At 41.3% G+C, this 24726-nt stretch overlaps 2 protein-coding genes across 2 annotated transcripts in view; both read left to right on the forward strand.

Annotated features, from left to right (window-relative positions):
* The window catches only part of dhx33 (DEAH (Asp-Glu-Ala-His) box polypeptide 33), a gene marked incomplete at its 3' end in the record, with an annotated part of 30384 nt that extends 26522 nt beyond the window's left edge, over window positions 1–3862 (forward strand). Inside the window, exon 12 of the mRNA XM_084320342.1 lies at window positions 3857–3862. Within this exon, the coding sequence (XP_084176468.1) occupies window positions 3857–3862 (6 nt within the window). The remainder of the gene's footprint in view (window positions 1–3856) is intronic.
* Window positions 3863–4003: 141 nt separating this feature from the next.
* LOC311233864 (flotillin-2a) overlaps window positions 4004–24726 on the forward strand; it is a 31240-nt gene continuing 10517 nt past the window's right edge. Inside the window, exons 1-6 of the mRNA XM_084320923.1 lie at window positions 4004–4081; window positions 10641–10731; window positions 18112–18235; window positions 19291–19409; window positions 22967–23080; window positions 24558–24677. Of these exons, the coding sequence (XP_084177049.1) occupies window positions 10657–10731; window positions 18112–18235; window positions 19291–19409; window positions 22967–23080; window positions 24558–24677 (552 nt within the window). The 5' untranslated portion in view covers window positions 4004–4081; window positions 10641–10656. The remainder of the gene's footprint in view (window positions 4082–10640; window positions 10732–18111; window positions 18236–19290; window positions 19410–22966; window positions 23081–24557; window positions 24678–24726) is intronic.

Below are 24726 nucleotides of genomic sequence, written 5' to 3' on the forward strand. Positions count from 1 at the left end.
GTTAGGACATTTGTAGGGGCCAGTTTTGAATTGCAGTCTCCCGTAGGTGTTCTTTGAGTGTTTTTGAAGGTGGGTAGTGATTCACATTCCTTTACAGCTTTGGGTAGGGCGTTCCACATTGTTATGGCATAATTGCGAAACGTGTTTAGTCCCTTGTTTGAGCCGAATCTGGGTTTTACATGATTTGTGGAGCTCCCTCTGGTGTTGTGATCGTGGTATTCACTGACCTTTGGGAAGTATTTTGACATGTACATGGGTACCTTAGTCGTTTAGTGTATCTTGTAGACCAGGCCCATTGCAAGTTGCTGTACTCTGTCGTCTACTCTAAGCCATCCTAGGTTGGCAAAGTGTGCAGGGGTGAGGTGGGTTCTAGGAGTCAGGTCGACAAGCAGTAGTCTGACTAGTTTGTTTTGAGATGTTTGTAATTTGGTTTTTAGTGCCTTTGAGGTGCTTTGCAAGCATAGTCGTAGTACCCTTGAATGAGTGCTTCTGCCAGAGTCTTCAGGGTATTCTTGTTTACCAGAGAGGAGATCCGGTACAAGAATCGAGTTCGTTGATTGACTTTTTTTATTACATTGGATGCCATTTTGTCACAGGAAAGATTAGCCTCTAGGATGGAACCCAGGTAGGTAATTTCATCTTTCCTTGTGACAATGTTGTCACCCACTGTCAGGGGTGTAGCTCCAGATTCTGGGCCCCATGAAAGAATGTATTTGTAGGCCCCCAGTGAATGCGAGCGCGCGTAAGCGCGCGGGCTGAATTTTTGTGTGCCATTTTTTTATTGATGAAAACGCATAATATGGTTTTTACCTATACATTCGGATCAGCAGTTCAGCACCTGCACTGTTGGTGGGTGAGCCTAGTAAAGGATGTCTCATTGCGTTCATCTTCAATGAATGGACCAATGCAATAGTCTACCAAAGCCCCCCCCTCTCTCTCTATATATCACACACACACACACACACACACACACACACACACACACACACACACACACACACACACTTCAGAAACAAACATAGTATCAATGAGAGCATCAATAATACACCTGAGTGATGTCTAGTAAAAAAAAAAAAAATGTTGGGGCCCCCCCCAGTGCTGGGCCCTTGGAATCATCCTAAGCTACCCCCCCCCCCCCCCCCCAGCTACGCCCCTGCCCACTGTAACTGAGAAGCCGTCGGTCTTGCTGAGTTTGTTATTTGAACCGAAGAGAATGGACTCTGTTTTGCCCATGTGTAATGATAGTTTGTTGTCTGCGAGCCATATGCAGATTTTGCCTAGTTCCGAGCTGAGGGTTTTTTCAACCTGTAACTTGTTCTTGTCAGAGACCAGCAGGGCTGAGTCGTCCGCAAACAGGAACAAGTTGCAGTCACAAGCTGACGACATGTCATTTGCATAAATTAGGAACAGTAGTGGTAGTGGAATACAATAGAAATTCTTTAATAATCCAGAGGGAAATTCACCATTACAGATCGCTCACATTGAACAACAATAACCATTTAGGTAGTCGATGGGACTAAAATAGGAATAAGAATATTCCTATATATATATATATATATATTAAGAATAAAATGGAATAAAGAATAAAATACAATCCGGGATATACATTCTGGTATGAATGAAAAAGTTTATTTTTGAACATGTATTCTCCATATTCCTCCAAACAAATCCCAATATCAAGCTCCGTCATACATAACAATCTTAATGAAAAAGAAATTAAGCAAAAAGTCAAGAGCAATGTAGTTAGTTTGTTGACATGTTCAAAAAAGGAGTAGAGGGAAGCTAAGCTTATTGATCCCTACCCCCTTACATTTAATTTTTTTTTCTTCCATTACATTTTACTTTATTTAACATAATTTAGTATAATACATTATATACTATACTTTGACTTATAGTACAAAAAGAAAACTTGAGTCACTTGATAGCAGTAAATAGTACAAACAATACCACACTACATAACACAATATAAGATTACTTTGTTTATCCGCATTACTCAATTCTATATTTCTCTAATGTATTTTCTAAGCTGCTTTTTAAATTGTGCAATATGTTTACTCATTTTGGTGTATTCAGGTCAATCATTCCACAACTTCACTCCACAAACGGATATGCACATGCTTTTCAGCATAGTGTGTACCATTGGTTGTTTAAGATTCCCTCTCCCTCTTAAATTATATTCTCCTTCCCTGTCTCTGAACCATCTTTGAATGTTGCTGGGATTAATTTATATCTGGCTACAGGGCCTCACTTTTGTCCCTCCTGTCCAGTTTATTGTTCAAGTGTACAGCGACCAGTCATTTATTAGAAAGGCAGTGAATCTAAGGTATAATACAGATGTACACATGTAAACAGACTGGAAGTCAATCTCTCCAGCTACGTCCATCAGCAGCCCATGGGAAATATGCAGACCTGTGTAGTGGAATTGGATATCCCCCCCTCCCATTTGTTATTCAATTGTCTCCAATACTTAAAGGAACATGCAAACCTTTTGGGAAATTTGCTTATTTGCCATCTACCCTGGAGTTAGATAAGCAGATACATACCCTTTTCTTCTCTGTGCATGCATTAGGCTTAGGGAACAGCTGCGCCGTTAGCCTAGCTTAGCGTCATTCACTGGAAGTAGGTGTGCCAGTGTAGCCTAGTTCCCAACAGTCACGAAATACACTCTAAATACAACTTAAAAACGTTCCTGTAAACATGTTGTGACCTGTGTATTTACCACATTCATTTACCCATTAATTTCCCTCTTCTATCCTTCAAGCTACAATGTGTATGATTTTCCATCTCAGTTATGTTTAGTTGAATTTCACTGTTGGGCTAAATATCTTATCATCCCGATTGTGCTAGCAAATCACTTTGAAATGACTAACTAATCGATTTATGAACTAAAACAGGTGCTCATTGGCGCACATATGTCCGTGGCATACTATAGTAGGTCAGAAATGGTTCCACCCAATGAATGAAGGTTGTATAGCTGCATGTACACGTGTGTTTTATGTCATCTCTTCTGGCCTTTTGATTTGAAGCTAGAGTCCCTCATTGGAATTGATCATTTTAAAGACACCTTGCCATGGAGTGCTCGTGTTTTTTAATATTGTCTGTTTAGTATTTGTGTGCTCTCACTATTGTTTTTATTTGTGTTTATTTTAATGTTCTATATTATGTGAACATGTTCTGTCTGCTGCCTCCTTGGCCAGGGCCCACTTGAAAAAGAGCTGGAAATGACCCTGGTTAACTAAAGGATCAAGCGTGTAGACAAATCATGTTAGGATTTCTCAAAAAACACTAACTGAGAGACACACTAGCTGGTGGTTATGTACAATAGTACAGATTTTAATGGTGATTTAAAAAGTTTCAAACTAATATTCTGACTGTACAACCAGAAGTTGGCAAATATTATGTTGAAAACCAAGGCTGAGGTGATTATTTCAAATATCACTCACGCTCATGGTTAAAAACACAAATAACTAACTGGGTTTAAATGCACTATAACATGGAAAGGGCCAATAAACCACACAATTATAACATTTGCAACACTTAACAACTAGAACTTGGCTGATTTTGAAAAGGCCTTCGCAAGAACTTTTTATTATTTAAAATCAAAAGTGTCGACCAGTTTTCATAGGAATTGGCAAATGTGTGTCATTATTATGACCCAAATTTGTTACGGCTAATCACACAATTTTGGTTAGCACTCACAATATTTATAGGACAATTGGTTTATAGTCTGGCCCCTTGTGTCTGTGCAAATTTTTTTAATAAGTAAAACTATAATATTTTTTAAATAAAATCTTTTATAAATGGTGGATAATTCAATATGGCAAACTTTGAATGTCTCTGGTCTGTCTGACTTTAGGTGTGAGAGCTATTTGTTGTGAGTGGTCTTGAACCCCAGAATGTTTTCTCTGGCTTCTGTTATTAATTGCTTTGTGCCGCTATGTGATACACATACATGCCTCCTAGAATTATTAATATTTGATACTTTCCATGTTCCATAAGGTGGCTGCTGTGGCTCAGATGAGAAGACCTACGTGGTGGGAGGATGGTCCTGGGCCTGGTGGCTCATCTCGGACATCCAGAGGTAAGATCTCTCCCTGTGTGGTTCTTCTGTACTGGTTCCCAGGGTGTATTCGCCCAAACCAGAAAAAGATCTTGTAATTTTACATTTACATTTTACATTTAGTCATTTAGCTGATGCTTTTATCCAAAGCGACTTACAAGTTTTGTACAACAAAACAGCAGGAAGGGTACAACTCTATCAGCTGAGTAACAATGTTCATCAAAGTGTTGAGTGCTTGACATTAAGGTTAGTTAGGGTTAGAGTTATATACCGGTATATATTTTTTTGTAATGTAATGTCCCTTTGTCAACCAATCCAGTCCCTCTCGGAGGGCACACAGCCGACAAAAAGGAATAGCCTTATATATAGAGGGAGAGAATCTAAAACTATATTGTGTTTTTAAAAGATAATTTTCAATATGACTTATCTTTTAGATTATTCATTTTTGTAATGGATAACACCACCAGTTATTTGCGGTGGATTTGAGTTTCTGTGAATGTTGTAGCACAAAAGATAACGTTTACTGTCGGCCCCAATGAGCCGACGTACAGGACATCACTAGGGACAAACTGGAGATGATTGATTGATGGGTGGGGCTTAGAGAATTTGATCAGATATTGACATAAACACTGTGATCCACCCTAAAACAGAATTAGCATATTATTATTATTATATCAGTAGTGGTAGTAAATAGTAATAGCAGTTTATTTTTGTATAAACACATTTGTCTCCCCCTAAACCTGGAGACCAAATCTTTAATCTGTGATGTAATTTAAGAGATATTACGTAAAGTTTCTCACTTGACAATGGATGGGATACTTGATATTGTGGGCTTACATGCTTAATTGTACTGCTGCTAATGTGCCCATACTGGTTCTGGCACTTTGTTCACAAATTTGATTTCCCATTGTTATCTGCACACAGTGACAGGGTTTGTCTCTTCTTGATGACATCATCAGGACTGTCTGGGCTATAGCATGTGTCCAGCTTTCCAGCTATGCTGAACTGTCCCAAGATTATAGGAATCGCATGAATTCTATTTTAGGGTGGATATTCCCCATAAAGTTTCTGTCGGTTACAAAAGCAGCTATAAAAGATGACAACTAAATCTTACTAACCCACATTTCTGGAGGAGCTTTTTTACTGTTATTGTTGTGTTATTTATTGCTTTGTGTATGTCTGGCTCTTATTTGTCTCTTTGTTTCTGCCTCGCTAACCTGCTTTGCCCTGTCTGTTTTTTAATCTTACCCCATGTCTACCCTGTTGTGTCTGTCTGGTAACCCTTAGCCCATAAAAGTGCAGGTCTTGTTGCTAGGAAAGATAATGTAAATGTCAGTCATGGTCATCTGGAATTCTTAGGTTTTCAACCATTTCATTGGTCATGAGACTGAGAGAAATGTTTTTGCTTTTCCTTATACAAGCCTCGTGTGCACAGTAACTGTACAGCATAATAACGGACGGGATGACGGCGAGGTACAGCTGTAGCTTCCCGTTAGTGATGCAGTAATCACGTTAGTGTCTGGCCCTGTGATCCACTCTCCTGGGAGTGAGGCGTTGCAGAGTCCCCTGGTCTGCGTGACGCTGCCTTCAGTCTCCCATCAGTCTGGGGTGTGACCAACCCTGGTTCTCTGAAAGGCTGTCGGTCTCTGTAAACAATGAGACGAGGCCAGTGCTGATGTGATCACTAATCATTGAAGAAGAAGTAGATGATACAGGGAGGGGTCCTGTTGGCTATTGTAAGCATTCCTCTATAATCTCCGTGCTGACATTGTCTTGGAGTGTGAGTGGGGACAAGAATGCTGTCAACACTGACCACTGATTCTTGCTCTTTGTCCCAGTTTGGGCATTAGTGGAGGCATGACCTGCTGTGCTTGTGAAATGACTTGCTATGTTGTGATTAGCTAGGCCTACATTATGCTTGTTGTGACATTGTGTTAGGGCTGTACTTGATTAAATCGTCTTAATAGTCATGGAATTTGTCTGATCAAATCGTTGATTTAATTAACCAATCTGTGGAAGTGTTGTTTCCAACATGCAATCATGAAGACGGACCTCTTTTAAATTGGGTGCTCGTGCTTCCCAGAAATGTGTTCATGATCTTCCAGGAAATAACCAAATTGATAGATTAATGGACCAAGTGGTGGTGACGTTACTAGTTATTTTGTGGTTGTGACATGACTACTACCAGTACCCAGGGCACGAAATTAACTTTTTGACTCACTGGCCAGTGGCGGGTAGATGGGAAAATTCTACCCGCCAAGCATATTTCTTACCGGCCAAAAAAAATACGCATTTTTGTGTCACATATATAATTTTTTTTCAGTACATTTCAAGTAGATAAGCTATTACGTTGAAGAATAGACACTTAAAGAGGCCAGAGTTAAATTTGTACTCTCTCTCTCTCTCTCTCTCTCTCTCTCTCTCTCTCTCTCTCTCTCTCTGAAGTGACTTCTCGCTATCTGCAAACAGCTCCACTGTCTGTGTGTATACTTAGTAGCCTCCAGATGCAGCCAGGATTCTCCGGCGCTGCAGCTGGACCCTATTGGTATACTGTGCGTTGGTCAAATCACATTCAGCATGCCCTCAGCTCGAATACACATCGAATCAATGTTATAAGACATTGATATCAGGAGCTATCTGTAGCTACTGCTAGCCGGCTAGATAACGTTAAGACAACGCCTCAGTGAACTATTTAGTTTACTGGGACATATAGAGCTAACGTGAGCTGACGAGCGAACGGAGGCGAGGTATTATGCACTCGACTATTGCTGGAGCATTTGTTATCAGCAGCTATCAGTAGCTAGCCAGCTAGATACCGTTAGACAATGCCTCATGTATTAAAACTAAAAGTGAATAGTTGACTGGGTAATTGTTTAAACAGTAACGTTAGCTCACGGAGGTCCGCACTAGATTAGAGCAGACTGCCTCTGTGTTGATACGAGCAGAAGCACGGACTGGGGCGGATATGACTCGTTGCCACGTTCTTTTTCAAAATAAGAGTATCATATGAACCGAACGTTGCTAACTGCTGGAGCCATCGATATTATGACTGGAGCTGCGCTTGGGGCGGAAATGAGAGTATCGATATGAACTACACGCTAGGTGGCGGGCAGACCTCTCAGTGTCACTCGCCAAACCTAAAATATGCCCGCCATTGGCGGGTTGCGGGCTCTAATTTCGTGCCCTGCCAGTACCTACATTTTGGTTGTGACATCACTACCAGCTACATTGAGGTTGTGACATTACTACACTACACATTGTGATTGTGACATGACAAGCTAACTACAATGTGATTGTGACATGACTTCTAGCTATGTTGTGGTTGTGACATGACTAGTTGTATTGTGTTTGTGACATGGCTAGTTGTATTGTGTTTGTGACATGGCTAGCTAGCTACGTCATGATTGTGACATGACTAGTTGTATTGCGACATGACTAGCTACTACTAGCTATGTTGTGATTGTTACATGACTAGCTAGCTATGTTGTGATTGTGACATGACTAGCTAGCTATGTTGTGATTGTGACATGTCTAGCTAGCTACGTGATATTGTGACATGACTAGCCATGTTGTGATTGTGACATGTCTAGCTAGCTACGTGATATTGTGACATGACTAGCCATGTTGTGATTGTGACATGTCTAGCTAGCTACGTGATATTGTGACATGACTAGCTAGCCATGTTGTGATTGTGACATGTCTAGCTAGCTACGTGGTATTGTGACATGACTTCTAGCTACATTGTGGTTGTGACACATGACTACTAGCTATGTTGTGATTGTGACATGACTAGTTGTATTGTGTTTGTGACATGGCTGGCTAGCTACGTCGTGATTGTGACATGAGTAGTTGCATTGTGGTTGTGACATGACTGACTAGTTGTGTGGTTGTGACATGACTAGTTGTGTTGTGGTTGTAACTTGTGACATGACTGACTAGTTGTGTTGTGACATGGCTACTAGTGGTTGTGACATGAGTAGTTGTATTGTGGTTGTGACATGACTAGTTGTGTTGTGTTTGTGACATGGCTGGCCAGGCTAGCTACATCGTGATTGTGACATGAGTAGTTGTATTGTGGTTGTGACATGACTGACTAGTTGTGTTGTGTTGTGACTTGTGACATGGCTACTAGTGTTGTGGTTGTGACATGACTAGTTGTGTTGTGGTTGTGACATGACTAGTTGTGTTGTGTTTTTGACATGGCTGGCTAGCTACGTCGTGATTGTGACATGAGTAGTTGCATTGTGGTTGTGACATGGCTGACTAGTTGTGTTGTGGTTGTGACATGACTAGTTGTGTTGTGGTTGTAACTTGTGACATGACTGACTAATTGTGTTGTGGTTGTGACATATTGGCTACTAGTGTTGTGGTTGTGACATGACTAGTTGTGTTGTGATTGTGACATGTAGGGCTACTGGCATCATTACATTTTGTAATGACAATTATTGTCTAGACAAATCATTACAATTACTGATTCAATTGTCTTAAATCCAAAGTGTAACCAGATCAGCGATGTCAATAGATCACTTTGCAACAGAACAAGATCCACGTTGCTCACTGTGCTACATTACAATAATCACATTGGAGCAAGGGAACCATTTGTCCGTACATTTCAAATGGTTTGCGCACAAACTGAAATGGCATCTAAACCTCCTGCACAGAGATGTAGGCTATTTAACGTGTAGATTGATCTGAATCAACCTAAAGCTATTTAACGTGCAGAGAATCAACCTAAAGCTATTTAACGTGCAGATTGATCTGAATCAACCTAAAGCTATTTAACGTGCAGATTGATCTGAATCAACCTAAAGCTATTTAACGTGCAGATTGATCTGAATCAACCTAAAGCTATTTAACGTGCTGCAGATTGATCTGAATCAACCTAAAGCAATCACTTGAGACAGACGGTCGCATGCAGAAATGGAAAATGTAAGAATGAGTGCCTTCTCTGTTCCTTGCAACAGGTGAAAGACAAAAATGACCAGAAATATTGTGGCGGCTTTGCATTGGAAGTAGCATTTTGATTTGATGTGATGACTATGAAGAAGGTTCAAGGAAATAAAATCACTCTTCCCCCAAAGGTGGATGACATCCTGCCCCTGCCTGTTGGTACATGCCCGCCGTAGTTGAGAGCTCTAAAATAACTCGTATAAGAGCCAGAAGACTTGACTAGAGGCCTAATGAGGGACGTCTACAATAGGTTGCGCAGTCGAAAGTGTAGACCGTTTTCCATGGAATTGTGTTGCTAAGGAACAGCTAGTGGCCCAAGTGTATTTCTTGTCTGCTATTGTATTAGCAAACACTGCAACGGTAAATATACACATGATGGGCCCATTTCAAGTTTGAAAAGGTCTAGAGGCCTATCGCTCATGCGACTGCATGGTGCGTTACAAGCATCATGAATGGATCGCATGCTGTGTTTTGTATAGTTTCCCTTTCGCCGGCTTTCCTATATCAAATGCATTGGGTTGCGCTGTTGAGAATCCTGGTGGTCGTGGATGAGAGAATTGTTAGGTAGACGTATCGCATCGGAATTGTTTTGACAGGAATCTGAATTGGCATGGATGAAACCCATTCTATGCCCATCGAGTGGTATGATGATGGTGTATGGCAGCAATACATCGTAGATGAGCCTTTGGGCTAAAACCAGTACAATGGAAGGTCTTATTACTAGTGTGTCTTTCACCCCTTCCCCCCTCCCCCCTCTTCCTCCTGACCTTGGTTACTGACATTCCTAACAGCTGTTGTCCAACTTTTACTATTCTGCCTCTGCTGTTCCCACCGCCTGCCTGCCTGTAGAATGTCTCTGGAGGTAATGACCATCCTCTGTCGCTGTGAGAATATCGAAACTGCGGAGGGTGTTCCCTTGGATGTGACAGGGGTGGCTCAGGTAATGCACCGGGGGGGGGGGGAAACGGAAAGACTATAAAATAAAAACAGGCAGGGATGGTGGTCGATCGTGTCGCCACAAAAAAGGGAAAATGGTTTAACTAACGAGCACATTGCCGGGTGTGTTTCTCTTGTTCCCACCTCCCCCGTCTTCATGCATTTTCCTCCCTCTGCAGTGGAAAGGGGGGGAGAGAGTCAGCTGTCAATAACTTGGGCTTTGCTAACACAGCTAACCTTTTATGTCACTCCTTTTAACTCTGGCAACGGGATACCCCCCCCAAAATGAATGCTTTTAAGGAAGGGCTGTGAAGAGAGCTTGCGTTACTTAATGCAAAATGCTAATTGACATAATATTTGGATCTTGGTCAACAATAGTCATCGAAATTGTGCATTCCCCATGTTATCGTCCTTCTACAAATTAATGCTAAAGATTCCCACCAGGGGAACAGGGGTCCTAGTAGTTCCCCAGTAGTGATGTATTCAGACCCAAAGATAATTGGCTCTGAAAAGCATTCCATTCCACCCCGTTGCCAACGAACTGGAGTCCTTGGGTGAATGTTGTTTTTATTTTTTCTCCTTTTTCTGTTTTGTTGTTTTTGTTCTGCTCCCTTCTCCTCATTTGCTTCCCCCTTCCCCTCCGAACATGCCAATTTCCTTTATTTTTTATTTTCATTTGTCACATTTTCCACAGGATAACCCTTGAGATTATGACCCTGCAACCCAAGTGTGATGATGTAGAGACTGCGGAGGGTGTAGCTATTACTGTCACTGGGGTGGCTCAGGTAAATCACCACACTCTCTCTAGGAACGCCTCTGTCGGCTCTAGGCAGGTTCAGCCTCCACCCCAACCCCCCCCTCCCCACCTTCCCCTGACCCAACCGCCTCTACCCCCCCCCCCCCCCCCCCTTTCCGTTCCCCCATCGGATCATGTTACCATAGTCATGAATGAGGGTGAATTATTCTGGTGGCTGCTATTTCACACTACAGCTAGCTAACTAATACTTCATGTGTTTTCATGAAATCTCTCATTGGCTACAAAATGTAATTAGTATCTAATGAAGAATGTCGGGCAAAGATATATATTATGCCTGTATTTGTAAATGAGACATTTCAAAAACAGTTATTTTAAGTATAATTGTTGAGTCATCCAAGCCATCAGAATGATTAACCCTCGTGTCAGGGCAGAAAACCTCCCGTCAGGCCTCTCTGCTTGGACGTCTTTCCCGGCAGGTAGACGGAAGATCTGAAGAAAGACTGAGCATTTCAACATATGCATCTTGATGTTCCCTAACCTGTTGTTACTTGTTTGGTCGTTTCATTCTTCTCAGTGCAAAAGACAAATACCGGGTCAGTTGCCAAAGAAAGATCCACCCTAAACATTATTCATCCTGTAGAATGGTCATTTACTTTTCTGTTTTTGAGTACTGTTCCAAAATTGGATATTTACCATTTTTTAAATAAAAGAATGTGGTGCCTGCTCTCCTGTCATGAAACTAAGCATACTTAGGAAGTTATTAGCTTGACTTTATTTGTCTCGTGTCTGGGTGCCTCAAAAAGCACTTAAATAGTTGTTGTTGTTATTAGGGCTGCAACGATTAGCCGAGGAATTGTTTGCGTCGATTAGTCATAAAAAATAAAATAATTATTATTATAATTTTTTTTATTTTATTTTTTTATTTTTTGCACTACCTATCTTTGTGAAAGTGGCTTCTCAGCTCTGGTCCAGCCAGCTGAAGACTTCTTAGCTTAACATAACAGACCGACAGTAAGTTTGGGGGAACTAATGGGATAACTGGGGATGTTGTTTGGTCCTGACAAGAGTCTCAAAGCAACTCTGAGGTCATGCTCAATGTCCAATCTGTTCCTCTGCTCTGTCTTCAGCTGGACCAGAGCTGAGAAGCCACTTTCACAAAGATAGGTAGTGCAAAAAAATATATATATATATTTTAATTTTTTTTATATAATTGTTTTTCGATTAGTTTGTTTTTCGATTAGTCCAATAATCAAAAAAATAATCGACAGATTAGTGTCGACTACCAAAATAGTCATTAGTTGCAGCCCTAGTTGTTATTATTAATAATAATGTGATGTCATCACAGATTAGTCATGGCTGTAGCTCAAGGAGCGGCATGTACATAAACATTGCCGGACTGTCCAACATCACAGGAATAACATAACTTGTCTTGAATTCTGTTTTACGGTGGATTTTCACATTGACACAAGCTTGTTCTCCCCTGAAGTCTACATGTAGATAATTTGTGACATGTATATACTAATTACCAGCATTTTCAGGACATTCCGCTTGTTTTCAGTTTTCAGTCGTGGCCCGGCCTCGAACTTAAGGCCCTCCTGTCATCCCGGGGCCGATGAAAATGGGAGGCTGTAAATAAAGTTTAAGACAAGAGTCGAAATTGACATTCATTAGTTCATATTCGGATGCCTTGTGCTCTCACTGCACGTCTGTATAGAATAGAATTTAAATACTTTATTCATCCCGAGGGAAATTTGGCACTACAAATCGCTCACAGTAAACGGTAAACATTTAGGCAGACAAAACAAAGAATACAAATAAGCCTAAGAATAAAATGCGGTCCGGGATATACATTTCCTGTTATGTATATCCATTCTAATATAAAATATACAGTACAAATATACAGAAATCTACAGTAAGTGTAATATTGAACAATGTTGTTTTAAAAGTCCAGGAAGATGGTAACTGTCACCCTGTGCTCAGTGATGCAGTGAGGTGAGGCACAGTGATACATTATAAAGTCTGATGGCTGTCGGAATGAAGGACTTCCTGTGCCGTTCAGTGCTACATCTTGGGAGTCTTGACTCTTAAGGGTGCTTTCTCACTAGGCACCCGGGGCCGTTTCCCAGCACGATTGCGCCAAAAGTAGTGTAATGAGAACGCTGCGTTCCGCTGTGTTCCGTCCCCACGGAACGATTGCAAATGTGAGCACAACTGTGGTACCAAAACACGGAAGAGGCTTGCTGTAACAAGTGAGTTTGAAGGAGGGTGCTAACCTGCTTGCCCAGAATAGAGTTGTATTCATACTTCAATTTTAAAATATTATTTAGGTCCGTTTGGAATTGTGAGAGTCTGTAAACATGCTCCAACGAGGGAAGCTGTGTTTCAATTTCAGCCAAGCGCTTACATCTCCCTTGCCCTCTCAATACCACCTTAACAGCGCTGTTATAGTTATAGTACAGTGTTGATTCATTGTGTAATTTTGGAGTTGTTATACTTATAACGCTACCATTACAAACCCCTATTTCCACTGCCGAGGTATGATGACTGCTCCAGCCACTTAACGTTATGCACGTTTATAGTACTGTCTTGATTCATTGCGTAATTTTGGAGTTATACTTATAATGCTAACGTTACAAACCCCTATTTCCACTGCCGAGTTATGATGACTCGGCAGACTCTCCAGCCACTTAACGTTATGCACGTGTAGCTCTGCCGCAGTCTTAAAAAGCTTTGTATATGAAAAATATGAATGCCCAGATCGCTTCCAAAGTGCAGGGAGCGTCATCTGTGTTATAGGTCGTATATACCTTTTATAATTCATATATTACTGGGTTGTCAGACACCGCAAGAATCAGCCTATCCTCTGCCATGATCAGTCTCCCACAATGTGGCGTCAGACATCACCGGTTATTCTATGAAAGAGTGAGGAGGCACGTGCGGAAGTGGCAGTTTTTCAAAGTAAAATACCCGGAAGACAAATGAAAATAATAGACATTTCTTTTTCACATCGGGGTGTTGCTCCCTTAAGTGTGCTCGGGGACGAAGCGAGATTGGTAGTGTGAAAGCTGGCCAGTGGGGGGGGGGGGGGGACTATCGTTCTCGGTAGGGCTGCACGATTTTGGGAAATAATCTAATTGCGATTTTTCTGACAGATATTGCGATTGCGATTATAAAAAAAAATATATATATTATAAAGTATATTATATATATATATATATATATAAGCAGCCCCACAGAGGTTTATTGTAAAATGCGGCTTGCATCTGGCCTACACGGTGGGTCTGTTCGGGACGCGTGTATGCTTTTACCAACGCAGTTGTGTTTCCGGGTTCCCGTTTTGCGCTCTGATTGGCCACTGACCTACACGCGTACGCCCCCCTCGCTATCGCCTTTGGGGGCGTGAGATATGAAGACAGATTTAACTGGGTATAGGAAGGCAGTACCATACGAGCCGCAAATTGAACATGCAGTGAGTCTGCGACAACAACCCAATAATAAACACCCGAAACAGCTATTACCAGACGATTACAACAGCAGTGGTGCCTGCTTCAAATGTCACGTATTATAGGCTATAAGCCCGTGTAGATCTATTCGGAATAATAAACATATACACCCTCTAGCAAAACATGACACAATGTGATCCTATCTCCGATAGAGCGGCTGGTCGCAGAGACGCGAGTTGAACGAACACATCGGGAGGAGAATGAATGAATGAATGAACCTGATGTAAACAAGACAAAAGTCTTTCTCTGGTCTGCATCCCCTTAACAATTGTGTGTATTGAGCCGTACTGTATTGTACCCATTCTGCAATCTGTTAAATAAAGTTTTCATTCATTCTCCTCCCGATGTGTACCTCCTCCCAACGGTACCTTTTTTTCTGTACTTTACTTTCCCTCTCTGAAGTCTAAACTTCACAACACACAATCTAAAACCCCTTACCTCCCTCTCCCAAACTGTTCAACAATAACAAACCCTTGCAAAGGAGATCTTGTATCTCAATGGGACTTCCTGGTTAAATAAAACAAATACGAAATTAATAAAAAGTGCTATTTTTCTTTTCTTTCGATTTGCTAATTGCACCATTTAAAATTTCGATTTAAAATCGATTAATCGTTCAGCCCTAGTTCTCTGGAACGGAACGGAGGCAACCGTTCCTAATGAGAAAATGCCCTTAGTCTAGCACTGAACGTGCTCCTTCTGTCAGCTCCTTCTATCCATCTGAATCTCCTCTTGCCTTGCCTTGGGCACAGCAGAGGCGGGGACTGAGTTCATCCAAACAGATCAAATTAATTATGGGCACACAACTTGCTACAGGCGCTATGTCGAATAAAAGGATGTCTGTCATCTTATCAACCATGATGTGCTTTCGTCCGAAATTTGTGCGTTCCATAGACTGTAAAAAAAATAGAATGTGTGCGTTCATAATTGTAGATCTCGTTCTGACTCGCTCACTCCCTCTGTATGCAATTACTATTCAAACCAATGACAATAATTGTGTTGGGATTTCTTGCGATTATGAAAAAGCATGGGGGGGAGGGGATTTATAATAGAGGATTCTGAATACTTAAAAGTTCAAATTACTTTGATTATTTTAAACTTGATTTTTAAGTGAAGCCTTAGTGTCTCATCCGTTGTCCTCCCTTTGTGAGAGTCCTTTGTTTGCGGTGTGACCGATGGTGTTTAATCTAATCTTTTCAGATGAATTTAAATAGAAAGGTTGATGATTGATCAGCTAATCATTTGTGTGATGTTTTATTTATGTCAAAGGTCACTTTGAATGATTTAAACTATAGTAATAGAGTAGACAAACAAAACATAAAACAAATTCGGGGACGGTCCACATTCATTTGGGGATGTTTTAGAGATTGTACTTCGGGACGGTTCCGTGAGGACGGTGAAACAAAAAGTGAGTTAATAGCCCCGGCGCCCATGTTCCTCCTCTCCCCGGCGTTCTAGTTGGCACGCTTACAATGAGACTACTGTGAGGAAAAAAACAGCTCACCTCACCACTGATCATCTGATTGGACGAGCCCAAATGCAGAACCTGTTTCTTACATCTTCTGCCTTACACATGTCAGCGTTTCTGGTTGATTTAGTCTGTTGGCCATATTGGTTCCTTATATACATGTTCATTCCTTTATCGTTTTATGACCTTTGGGGGAGAAAAGCATGTGTCATGGAAACGGGTTTATCAAGAACAGATATAGGAAGACAATTTACATTTCATATATTTCCTGTATTTGTGCTTTTTTTGTGTTACAATTCTGAATGGTGCAGAGCATGGAGGAACTGTGGTTTGGGAGGGGGGGGGGGGGGGGGGTTAACCGTCGCACGCAACAGTCTTCATTCCAGCGTGGTCCCTGGCACCGCTCCCCCTCTCGTCTCTGTGAAGTGGCCTGTTGTACGTTGTCTATTTGGCTTTCTGTCTGTGTAGTAATTTTCTTTTTGACATTGGAATGAAAGCCATCTTCCCTGACATGAACCCTGTTATGATTATAACGCATGCGCCCCGGAGGAAACCATGTCCAGACCTCTCGCCCTGCGGAACCAGCTCACTCTCTCTTTCCCTTTCAGCTACAGTGGAGTTGCACAACCCAGAACTTCTCCTCTGCACTACTTTTTGATTTCTTTCCCGTCCTTTAATATAAACCTTTCTCACTGACCTCCTCAGTAGAAAACCTCAGGTCATTGCCATTGATTTTTATTATTAATAATAATATTAATATTATTACTTTATTTCATTTTGTTTCAATGATCCCCAGGATGATCCCTGTTTTTAATCAGCTCCGAACTTGATGCTCTGTATTTTTGTAGAAATGTATCATAATGTCCCAATTTCTCCATTGACCTACATAGTAAAATTGGACTGGAAAAAGTAACACATCTGTACTTTCACTTATAGTGACAGGAGGGGGATGATATTTGTTTTCTTTGAACCCTCAGGGGACTGGACTTATACCACCCATAAGTAAACCACATGTCCCATACTGTATTTGACTATTCTGGTGGAGAATCTACTGTACACCTTAAAATCCCGAGTCTCCTTCAAATGTACTGAGGGGCATTGGTCTCTGCTTTTGTTGCCAGGAAAGACTAAATAATATCATGAATATTCATAGATATGAATGACAAGAGGTCCTAGCTACTCAGGCGATCAATAGAAAGTACAATCGTAATCAGAATATACATCTAATTTAGATCTTTGTTCATAAGATTTCTTGCTTAGAATCATGACATGCATGTTTTTTAAACAAATAATTATTACTTGATAACCTTTTTTTTCTTTGAACAATTTTATTCTGCTAATATTTGTTTTATCAAGCTGGTAAAAAAAATCATATTTACCTTGGGTGCCAATACCTCGAAGGCATTGTATATAGAAATAAAGAAATGTGAAGCTTGAAAATGTGCAACATTTTAAAACCCTACATTGATTACAAAAAAACAAAAAATAACGGATCAAAATAGTCCCTTATAGGAACGCTAATGTCGAAAAAGGTCCTTCTGAATATTTTGATATCCATCTTTTTCTAATGGTGCTTGCATACCAGTATGTAGCAGTGGATACACAATCATGTAATAATAGATTTTATTTTTTTCAAATGCTGTCAAAAAAAAATCAATATATTTTGAACATTCAAAATCATGTTAATATGTAATTGTCTCGGGAGGATTCAGCTTTTTCTAGTTAATATTATGGAGTAGTTGAAAGTATAGAAATGCATAACGGACACGTCTGGCTCATGTCTCCCCCCGCTGCTCCCCGAGCCTGTCTGTCGCACAAGATAAGAATGTCGTTTGTGAACTCGTTAAATTAAGAGCAGTGCATGGTATTTAACCCTTTCACTACCACACTACCAAATGGTTAACCCTTTCACTACCACACTACCAAATGGTTAACCCTTTCACAACCACACTACAGAAGGTTAACCCTTTCACTACCACACTACAGACGGTTAACCGTGGTAGTGAAGGGGTTAACTTAGTTGGGTACACTAACTTAGTTGTGTACACGGGAAAGGCATAACCTTTCCCGTGCCGTTTCACCAAATCACATCATGTAACTTAATGATGCATATTTTATAAAGTAAAAACTAAAATCATAAAAAAAAGTTATCTCAAGACACTCATACATTGCATCAAGGTTTGGCTAATGTTTGATAGAGGTATTGATGCCATTTATACTGGGTGTTGGATAAAAAGGGATATTAAGACTGGAAAAATGATATATGGTTATTATTGTTATTATTATTAATACAGTTAGAATATAATTATTGAACGGTACCATCTAAGTGTGTGCGTGTACATGAGTACATGTGTGTGGAAATGCGTGCGCCTCTATTTGGGCTTGTGTTGTGTCAACCTGTGTGTCTGTGTGTTCAGCTGAGATGTGTTGTCTCCACCAGGTCAAGGTGATGGTGGACCACGAGCTGCTGGGCTACGCTTGTGAACAGTTCCTGGGCAAGACGGTCACGGAGATCAAGAGTGTCATCCTGCAGACACTCGAGGGTCACCTGCGCTCCATTCTTGGTATGTGAAACACAGGCTTGTGCGAGATACATGCAGGGGGTGGCGTTCCCGTCGCCGTGCATGGCGGTGTGAGTGGCGCGCGGACTGTTTTGTGTTTTCCTTCGGTCATGGCGTGCTTTATGGGGGGGGGGGGGGGGGGTGCGCGTCTTGGATGGGGATGTGGTAGGGATTGATGTGTGGGGTGTTTTTGGGGGGGACTGACTGTTCCGGGGGGGTTCACATGCCTTCGGGCGACATTGTACGCCATTATTAAGTAGTCTGCACGTTCACATTGCACTACTTTTATTGTCTTTTATACCTATTCTTATGTCTGCAATTTATGCATTGTTTTTTCTATTCTGTCAATCTGTGTGCTGATTTTATGCCTATGTTCCTTTTATACTATATAGGTGGTTATTAATATTTATTATTGTTATATTGTAGAAATGTGTGCATTGAAATGTCTGTAAAGTCTCGACGACATTGAAAATGAGGGTGACCTCAATTGTCTTTTCGAGAATAAATAAAGGTTGATGATGATGACATATCTAGATATTAACATACGGCCTAGACTCAGTTAATGGCAATTATAATGTTAAGAAATTAATTGGATAAGTGGTGGTCTCTTCATATTACCCTTCAGGTATGGATCTCTAATTATTAAAATGAATATCCTTTTGATTGAATAATATTATATTCAGAATATTATTGATTGATTTAATATGACATTTGAGTTGCTGTAAACTTGTGACTTCCTTTTATGGTCATGGCCTTCTTACTCTTACTCGTGGTTCAGAGTGCAAAGTTGCACATCCCATACTCACAACATCATGGATTCAAATCAGGCTCATGCTTATGTGGTATTTCATCTGTTCTCTTCCCCGGCTTTCCTGCCTCACCACTGTATATACTATCTAACAAAACAGAAATGCAATAAGATGTATCTACTGTTAGGGGTAAGGGTCTGATTCCCATGGGGGGCAACCCATAATACAAGATGTATGCACTTCTGGTGCTGTTAAGGCACTTGGGATAAAAGCGTCCACCAAATGGTGTTAATGTTTTTGTTACTCCAGGAACCCTGACGGTGGAGCAGATCTACCAGGACAGAGACCGCTTTGCCTGCCTGGTGCGAGAGGTGGCATCGCCGGACGTCGGTCGCATGGGTATCGAGATCCTCAGCTTCACCATCAAGGTGCGAGAAAACAGGAACTTCAGATTAGATTCGGATTCAGAGTTTTATTTGCCACATGGAAGTAATATAAATCATACAGTTTTCATACAAAAACATAAATCCAGTCCACATCAAGTGACTTTAAAAGTGCCTCGCGCACCTACGCGGCCGACCCGGGTTCGATCCCAGCTCCCGTCGTTATTTGTCGCATGTCTCCCCCACCTCTCCTCCCGTTCGCCCTCTCCTCTGTCGGTCCTGCCTGACCAATAAAGCTGTAAAAATGCTAAAAAATTATAAAAATAAAAATAAAAAAGAGGAACATCAAGTGACTTTAAAAGAGGAACATCAAGTGACTTTACAGGGTGTCCGCGGGACCTTAAAAAGTCTTAAAGTCTTAAATTCAACTATCAACTATTAAGGCCTTAATTTGTCTTAAAATGTCTTAAATCCGACTTTCGGAGGTCTTAAAAACATGCCATGTCATCTTATGTTTCATTGTGAAATCTGGGGGGAAACTATTATTAACGGGAGATAAAGTCAGGCTTTTTTTTTTCTTTCACGCAAACGGTACGCTGCGCAGTGGGGCGGAACCAATTTATGGTCCTTAATGTGTGTCGCCGTCGGGAGCTATTTCAGAACACCGGAGCATAGGTAACACGTTATTCAAGCCGTAGCGATAACGCTGACGTTTAGTTTAGTTTAATTGATTTGTATTTATTTGCACTCGTTAATTTAACATGGGAAAGTGCAAATTTTATGAGAACTGGCTCGAAAACCCTCTGTTTGCACCGTGGTTGGTCCCAGTGAAAGTACGAGGCCCGCTGCAAACTCTGCAAAAAGGATTTTAAACTGGGAACGATGGGAATAAAAGCAGTCGAGTCACGCATGCACAGCGCTAAGCATGTTACCTCTACAAAAACCCGCCTGCAGACAACTTCAATATCAAATTTCTTTTCGACGCCGTCCACATCAACTGCTCAGGGACAGGTAGGTCTACCACCAATTACATCTGCACCTGTCCGGGTAACGTTCGGCTCCACGCCAACCCTTGAAGCTGAGGTACTGTGGGTTCTAAATACGGTCGCAAAGCATCAGTCCTACAATGGAAATGAGGGACTAGGAGAGGTGTTTCAAGCGATGTTCCCTGACTCTGTTAGGATCTATGCGTAACAGTAGTGTATATTTGCATATCATGTATGTCACAAATGTAACGGTAATATATACCTGTATGTCATGTATATCCCTATGCCATAAATGTCATGTATGTTGTGCATGTCATAAATGTCACTATGAATTGAAAATGGGGGACCCTGATGTAAACAAGACAAACGTCTTTCTCTGGTCTGCATCCCCTTATTATTGTGTGTATTGAGCTGTACTGTATTGTACCCATTCTGAAATCTGTTAAATAAAGTATTCATTCAACCAAACCACAAAAACAAAACAACTGGATGAATGAAAACTTTATTTAACAGATTGCAGAATGGGTACAATACAGTACAGCTCAATACACACAATAATAAGGGGATGCAGACCAGAGAAAGACGTTTGTCTTGTTTACATCAGGGTCCCCCATTTTCAATTCATATTGACATACACAACATAGAATAGATAGAATAGAAATACTTTTATTATCCCGTGGGAAATTTGACACTGCAAATCGCTCAACATTTAAACATTTAGACAGGACAGGTCACGAATTAGAATAATAACACAAATCAATAAAGTTGCCTAGGATAAGAGTAGAGTAAAATAGAATAAAAATGAAATAAAATATACAGAAATAAATACAGTAAAAACATACATGACATCATGACATACAGGTATATACTGTAGTACTGTTACATTTGTGACATACGATATGCAAATAATATACAGTACTGTTACCCAGAGATCATAACAGAAAATATTATATATATGATGGGGATGAGACTGTACATTAGGAGGGGGTGGGGGGGGGGTTGGACATTTACGGTGGCCAGTTTCGAATTGCAGCCTCCCGTAGGTGCTCTTTAAGAGCGGTTTTGAATGTGGGCAGGGGTAAAGTGGGTTTTAGGAGTGAGGTTAAGCAGTAGTCTGACCAGTTTGTTTTGTGATGTTTGTAATCTTGTTTTTAGTGCCTTTGAGGTGCTTTGGTACCATGAGGTGCAGGCATAGTCGTAGTACCCTTGAATGAGTGTACTGAGAGTACCCATGATTTTTGCCATTTTGTTATCGTGAAATTGGTATTAAATTTAATTCTGAGTGGCATTAAAAAGCCTTAAATCTGACTGGGCTAAACCTGCAGATACCCTGCTTTAACTCAATGGAAGCCAACCACGTAATATTACGTGTTTGCCCGACAACCGTTGGGTGCCAGACCACGTAATATTAAGCGTTTGGTTAATTTTTATTTTCTCCGATTTTAATATCCTATTTAATGCCAGGGACCCGTATGTTGCCGTTAGAAGCCCTACTGCGACGCCGAGGGTGCAGTACCGGCCAGATTCTCCCAGGTGGCGGTATCGAGCTGCAGTAAACCCTGTTCCAGACCCTTGTGTTACACTGTAAGGTCTCCGGGCGCAGATTTTTACTAGACGGCAAGGCTATAGGTTCAATCGGTCGCATCCAAACGTCTACGGGACATCCGATGCATATGCTGTGATTGTTTATGCCGTGGCCCTAATCGACATTGGATGCATCAGATGGCGATCAAACAATTGGAATATTATTTTTGGAATACTCCCGGCCACAGGTAAGGACTATCTGACGTAAATTCTGGCTTGATTGTGCAATGTTTTCAAACCGATCCAGATGATTAGCGTTTTTAGCATTCAATGCTAATGCCGTTGCTGGTAATCAATAATCAGAAATTCCTTCCCCCCCCCCTTTCATGTATTCATGGTGGAACATAATACCGATCATATGCATTTGGATTTTTAACTCTAGCTTGTGTAGGGCCGAAACGCCAATGGATTTAATGTTATTAGCTTAGCGCCTTATAAATGGCTTTGCAGGAATGATCCCAGATCATTCCGATATAACACTCATATTCATCACGGTATAAAACGGGAACGTATTGATGAAAAAATATTTCTTTATGGCATATTGAAAGGAAGGTTCATACTGTCAATTGACAATGACATTGGATACATAGCTATAATATAGAATATAGTTATAGCTCTACAAACAAGGTGACGCACTCCTATCTTTTAAAGCGTGGCATTGCTACGACGGGCCCCGTCTAATAGCTGGCAATCAATGAGTTAAAAGAGGAACATCAAGTGACTTTAAAAGAGGAACATCAAGTGACTTTAAAAGAGGCACATTAAGTGACTTTAAAAGAGGAACATCGTCCATTTTAGGAAATCCTATCCTTCCTGTGCCCCAGGACAGTTCAGACGGTATTTGTGAACACACACCACTCGCCCATTTGTTTATATTTGAATAACTGATTTGGCCTTTTTAATGACATATCAGTATTTTTTTAAAGGTGTATTTCCTATCCTAGCCAAGGCGCACACTTTTTTGTAACATCAATAATGAAAGTGCTAACCATGCTATTGTGTTTGTTTTGTGTGTCTCTCCCTTCCTGGCAGGATGTGTATGATAAAGTGGAATACCTCAGCTCCCTGGGCAAGACTCAGACGGCTGCAGTACAGAGGGATGCAGACATCGGAGTGGCCGAGGCGGAGAGAGATGCGGGAATCCGGGTACGAGAACCTAAAAAGTAGAAATGAACTCAGGCTGCCCCTTCTTAACTGGTTATTTGACAAACATTGTGAGACGATTACCGTAGTCATTTTATAATGATTTTCTTATTGTGTTAGTCATTACTGGAAATCCTACACAACTCTGTGTGGCATCCTAATAGTGTTCACAGATACGTATTGGTCTTTTAGATTTTTGAATTGGATAGAAAGGTTCAATTGAAATGGTTACGTTTATTTGCAAGACACAGTACACAAGATTTGATTAATGAACATCCCGTCACCATTAGTCGAAGAGAAGACTGTGGAGAAGATATGAGTCTTGAGGCAGGACGATTGGAAAATTGAGTCTCTTTTTTTTTTTTTCCACTTTTTCTCCCATTTTTTCTATATTTTTCTCCCATCCCAATTTTGTATCATCCAATTCAACCCTCCCCTGTCACGGATGCTGTTTCTTGCCTCCCACAAGCTGGCTGCAATGTGGACTAAGTCATACATAGCACAAGTCCCCTCCGGTACTTGAGGTAACAGCAGTCGCATCTTTTCACCTGCGCAGCTCGATCTCTGTGGCGAGGAGTAACGTGTGGGAGGCTCACGCTGCCCCCGACACTTCCTGATTCTACTGCGCAGGCGCAACAACCGACCTGTAGGAGTCGCTGTCCACAACGCCCGATCCCCACCCATCAGTTTCCCACCCCCTAATACGGCCAATGTGTATTAGTACGGACGACCAGCTAAACTGAAAGCAAATGTGGAGCGCTGGGCTCGAACTGACGATCCCAGCGTCTCCAGCATTTCGTGGCGAGCGCCTTGCCCACTACGCCACGTAGCCGCCCCTGGAAAATTTTGTCTCTTGAGTCTCTAATGTCTTGGAGGAGGAGGGAGTTCCAGAACCTGTGAGCTGCCCTGGAGAAGACTGTCTCCAGGATTTGGTGTGGGTTGTCGAGCAGATGCGTTCTGGACCATTTGGAGTCTGTTGATGGAGCACTGATGCCGTAGAGAGGATATGCTATGGATAACCAACTTCAGTGTTCTATCTCTGATGTTCTCTTTAACCTCTTAAGCCCATCAGCCCGGTACCGGTACCAGATGTATTTCACGTCATAAATGGATCAATACAGTCTTTATTAGTGAATGTTGCATTTCTTTTTCAAATGTAGCCAAGAGCAAAGACCCTAACCCTATCAAAACGGCAGTCAAAGTGTATATTTTCAGCACTATGTTTGTTTACCAATGATTTTAAGTGTTATTAGCGAAATATGAACTTATAAAAAATCTTTGCGCATTGCACCGGAAAACGGATGATTTAGACGTGAGATGAAGGCAAGCACTCATGAAATAGTTGTAGTCCTAAGAAAGAGGAGACCCAGGGCTTTCGATGGACCTTGACATTTCATAAAACTACACCACTCAATAAAGCGAGTCAGTGAACTACTCATCCTCCTCATTACTCGCTTTCTTCCCCTGTTGCCATGAATAGGAAGCAGAGTGCAAGAAAGAGATGATGGATGTCAAGTTCTTAGCAGACACATTGATGGCCGATTCTAAACGAGAGCTGGAAATGCAGAAAGCCTCTTTCAACCAGGAGGTCAACACAAAGGTATCAACGTCGTGGACCCCCACCCTTTTTCATTCAACATCACAATCCC

The sequence above is a fragment of the Notolepis coatsorum genome, assembly GCF_963971535.1.
Source record: "Notolepis coatsorum genome assembly, chromosome: 8".
NCBI lineage: Eukaryota > Metazoa > Chordata > Actinopteri > Aulopiformes > Paralepididae > Notolepis > Notolepis coatsorum.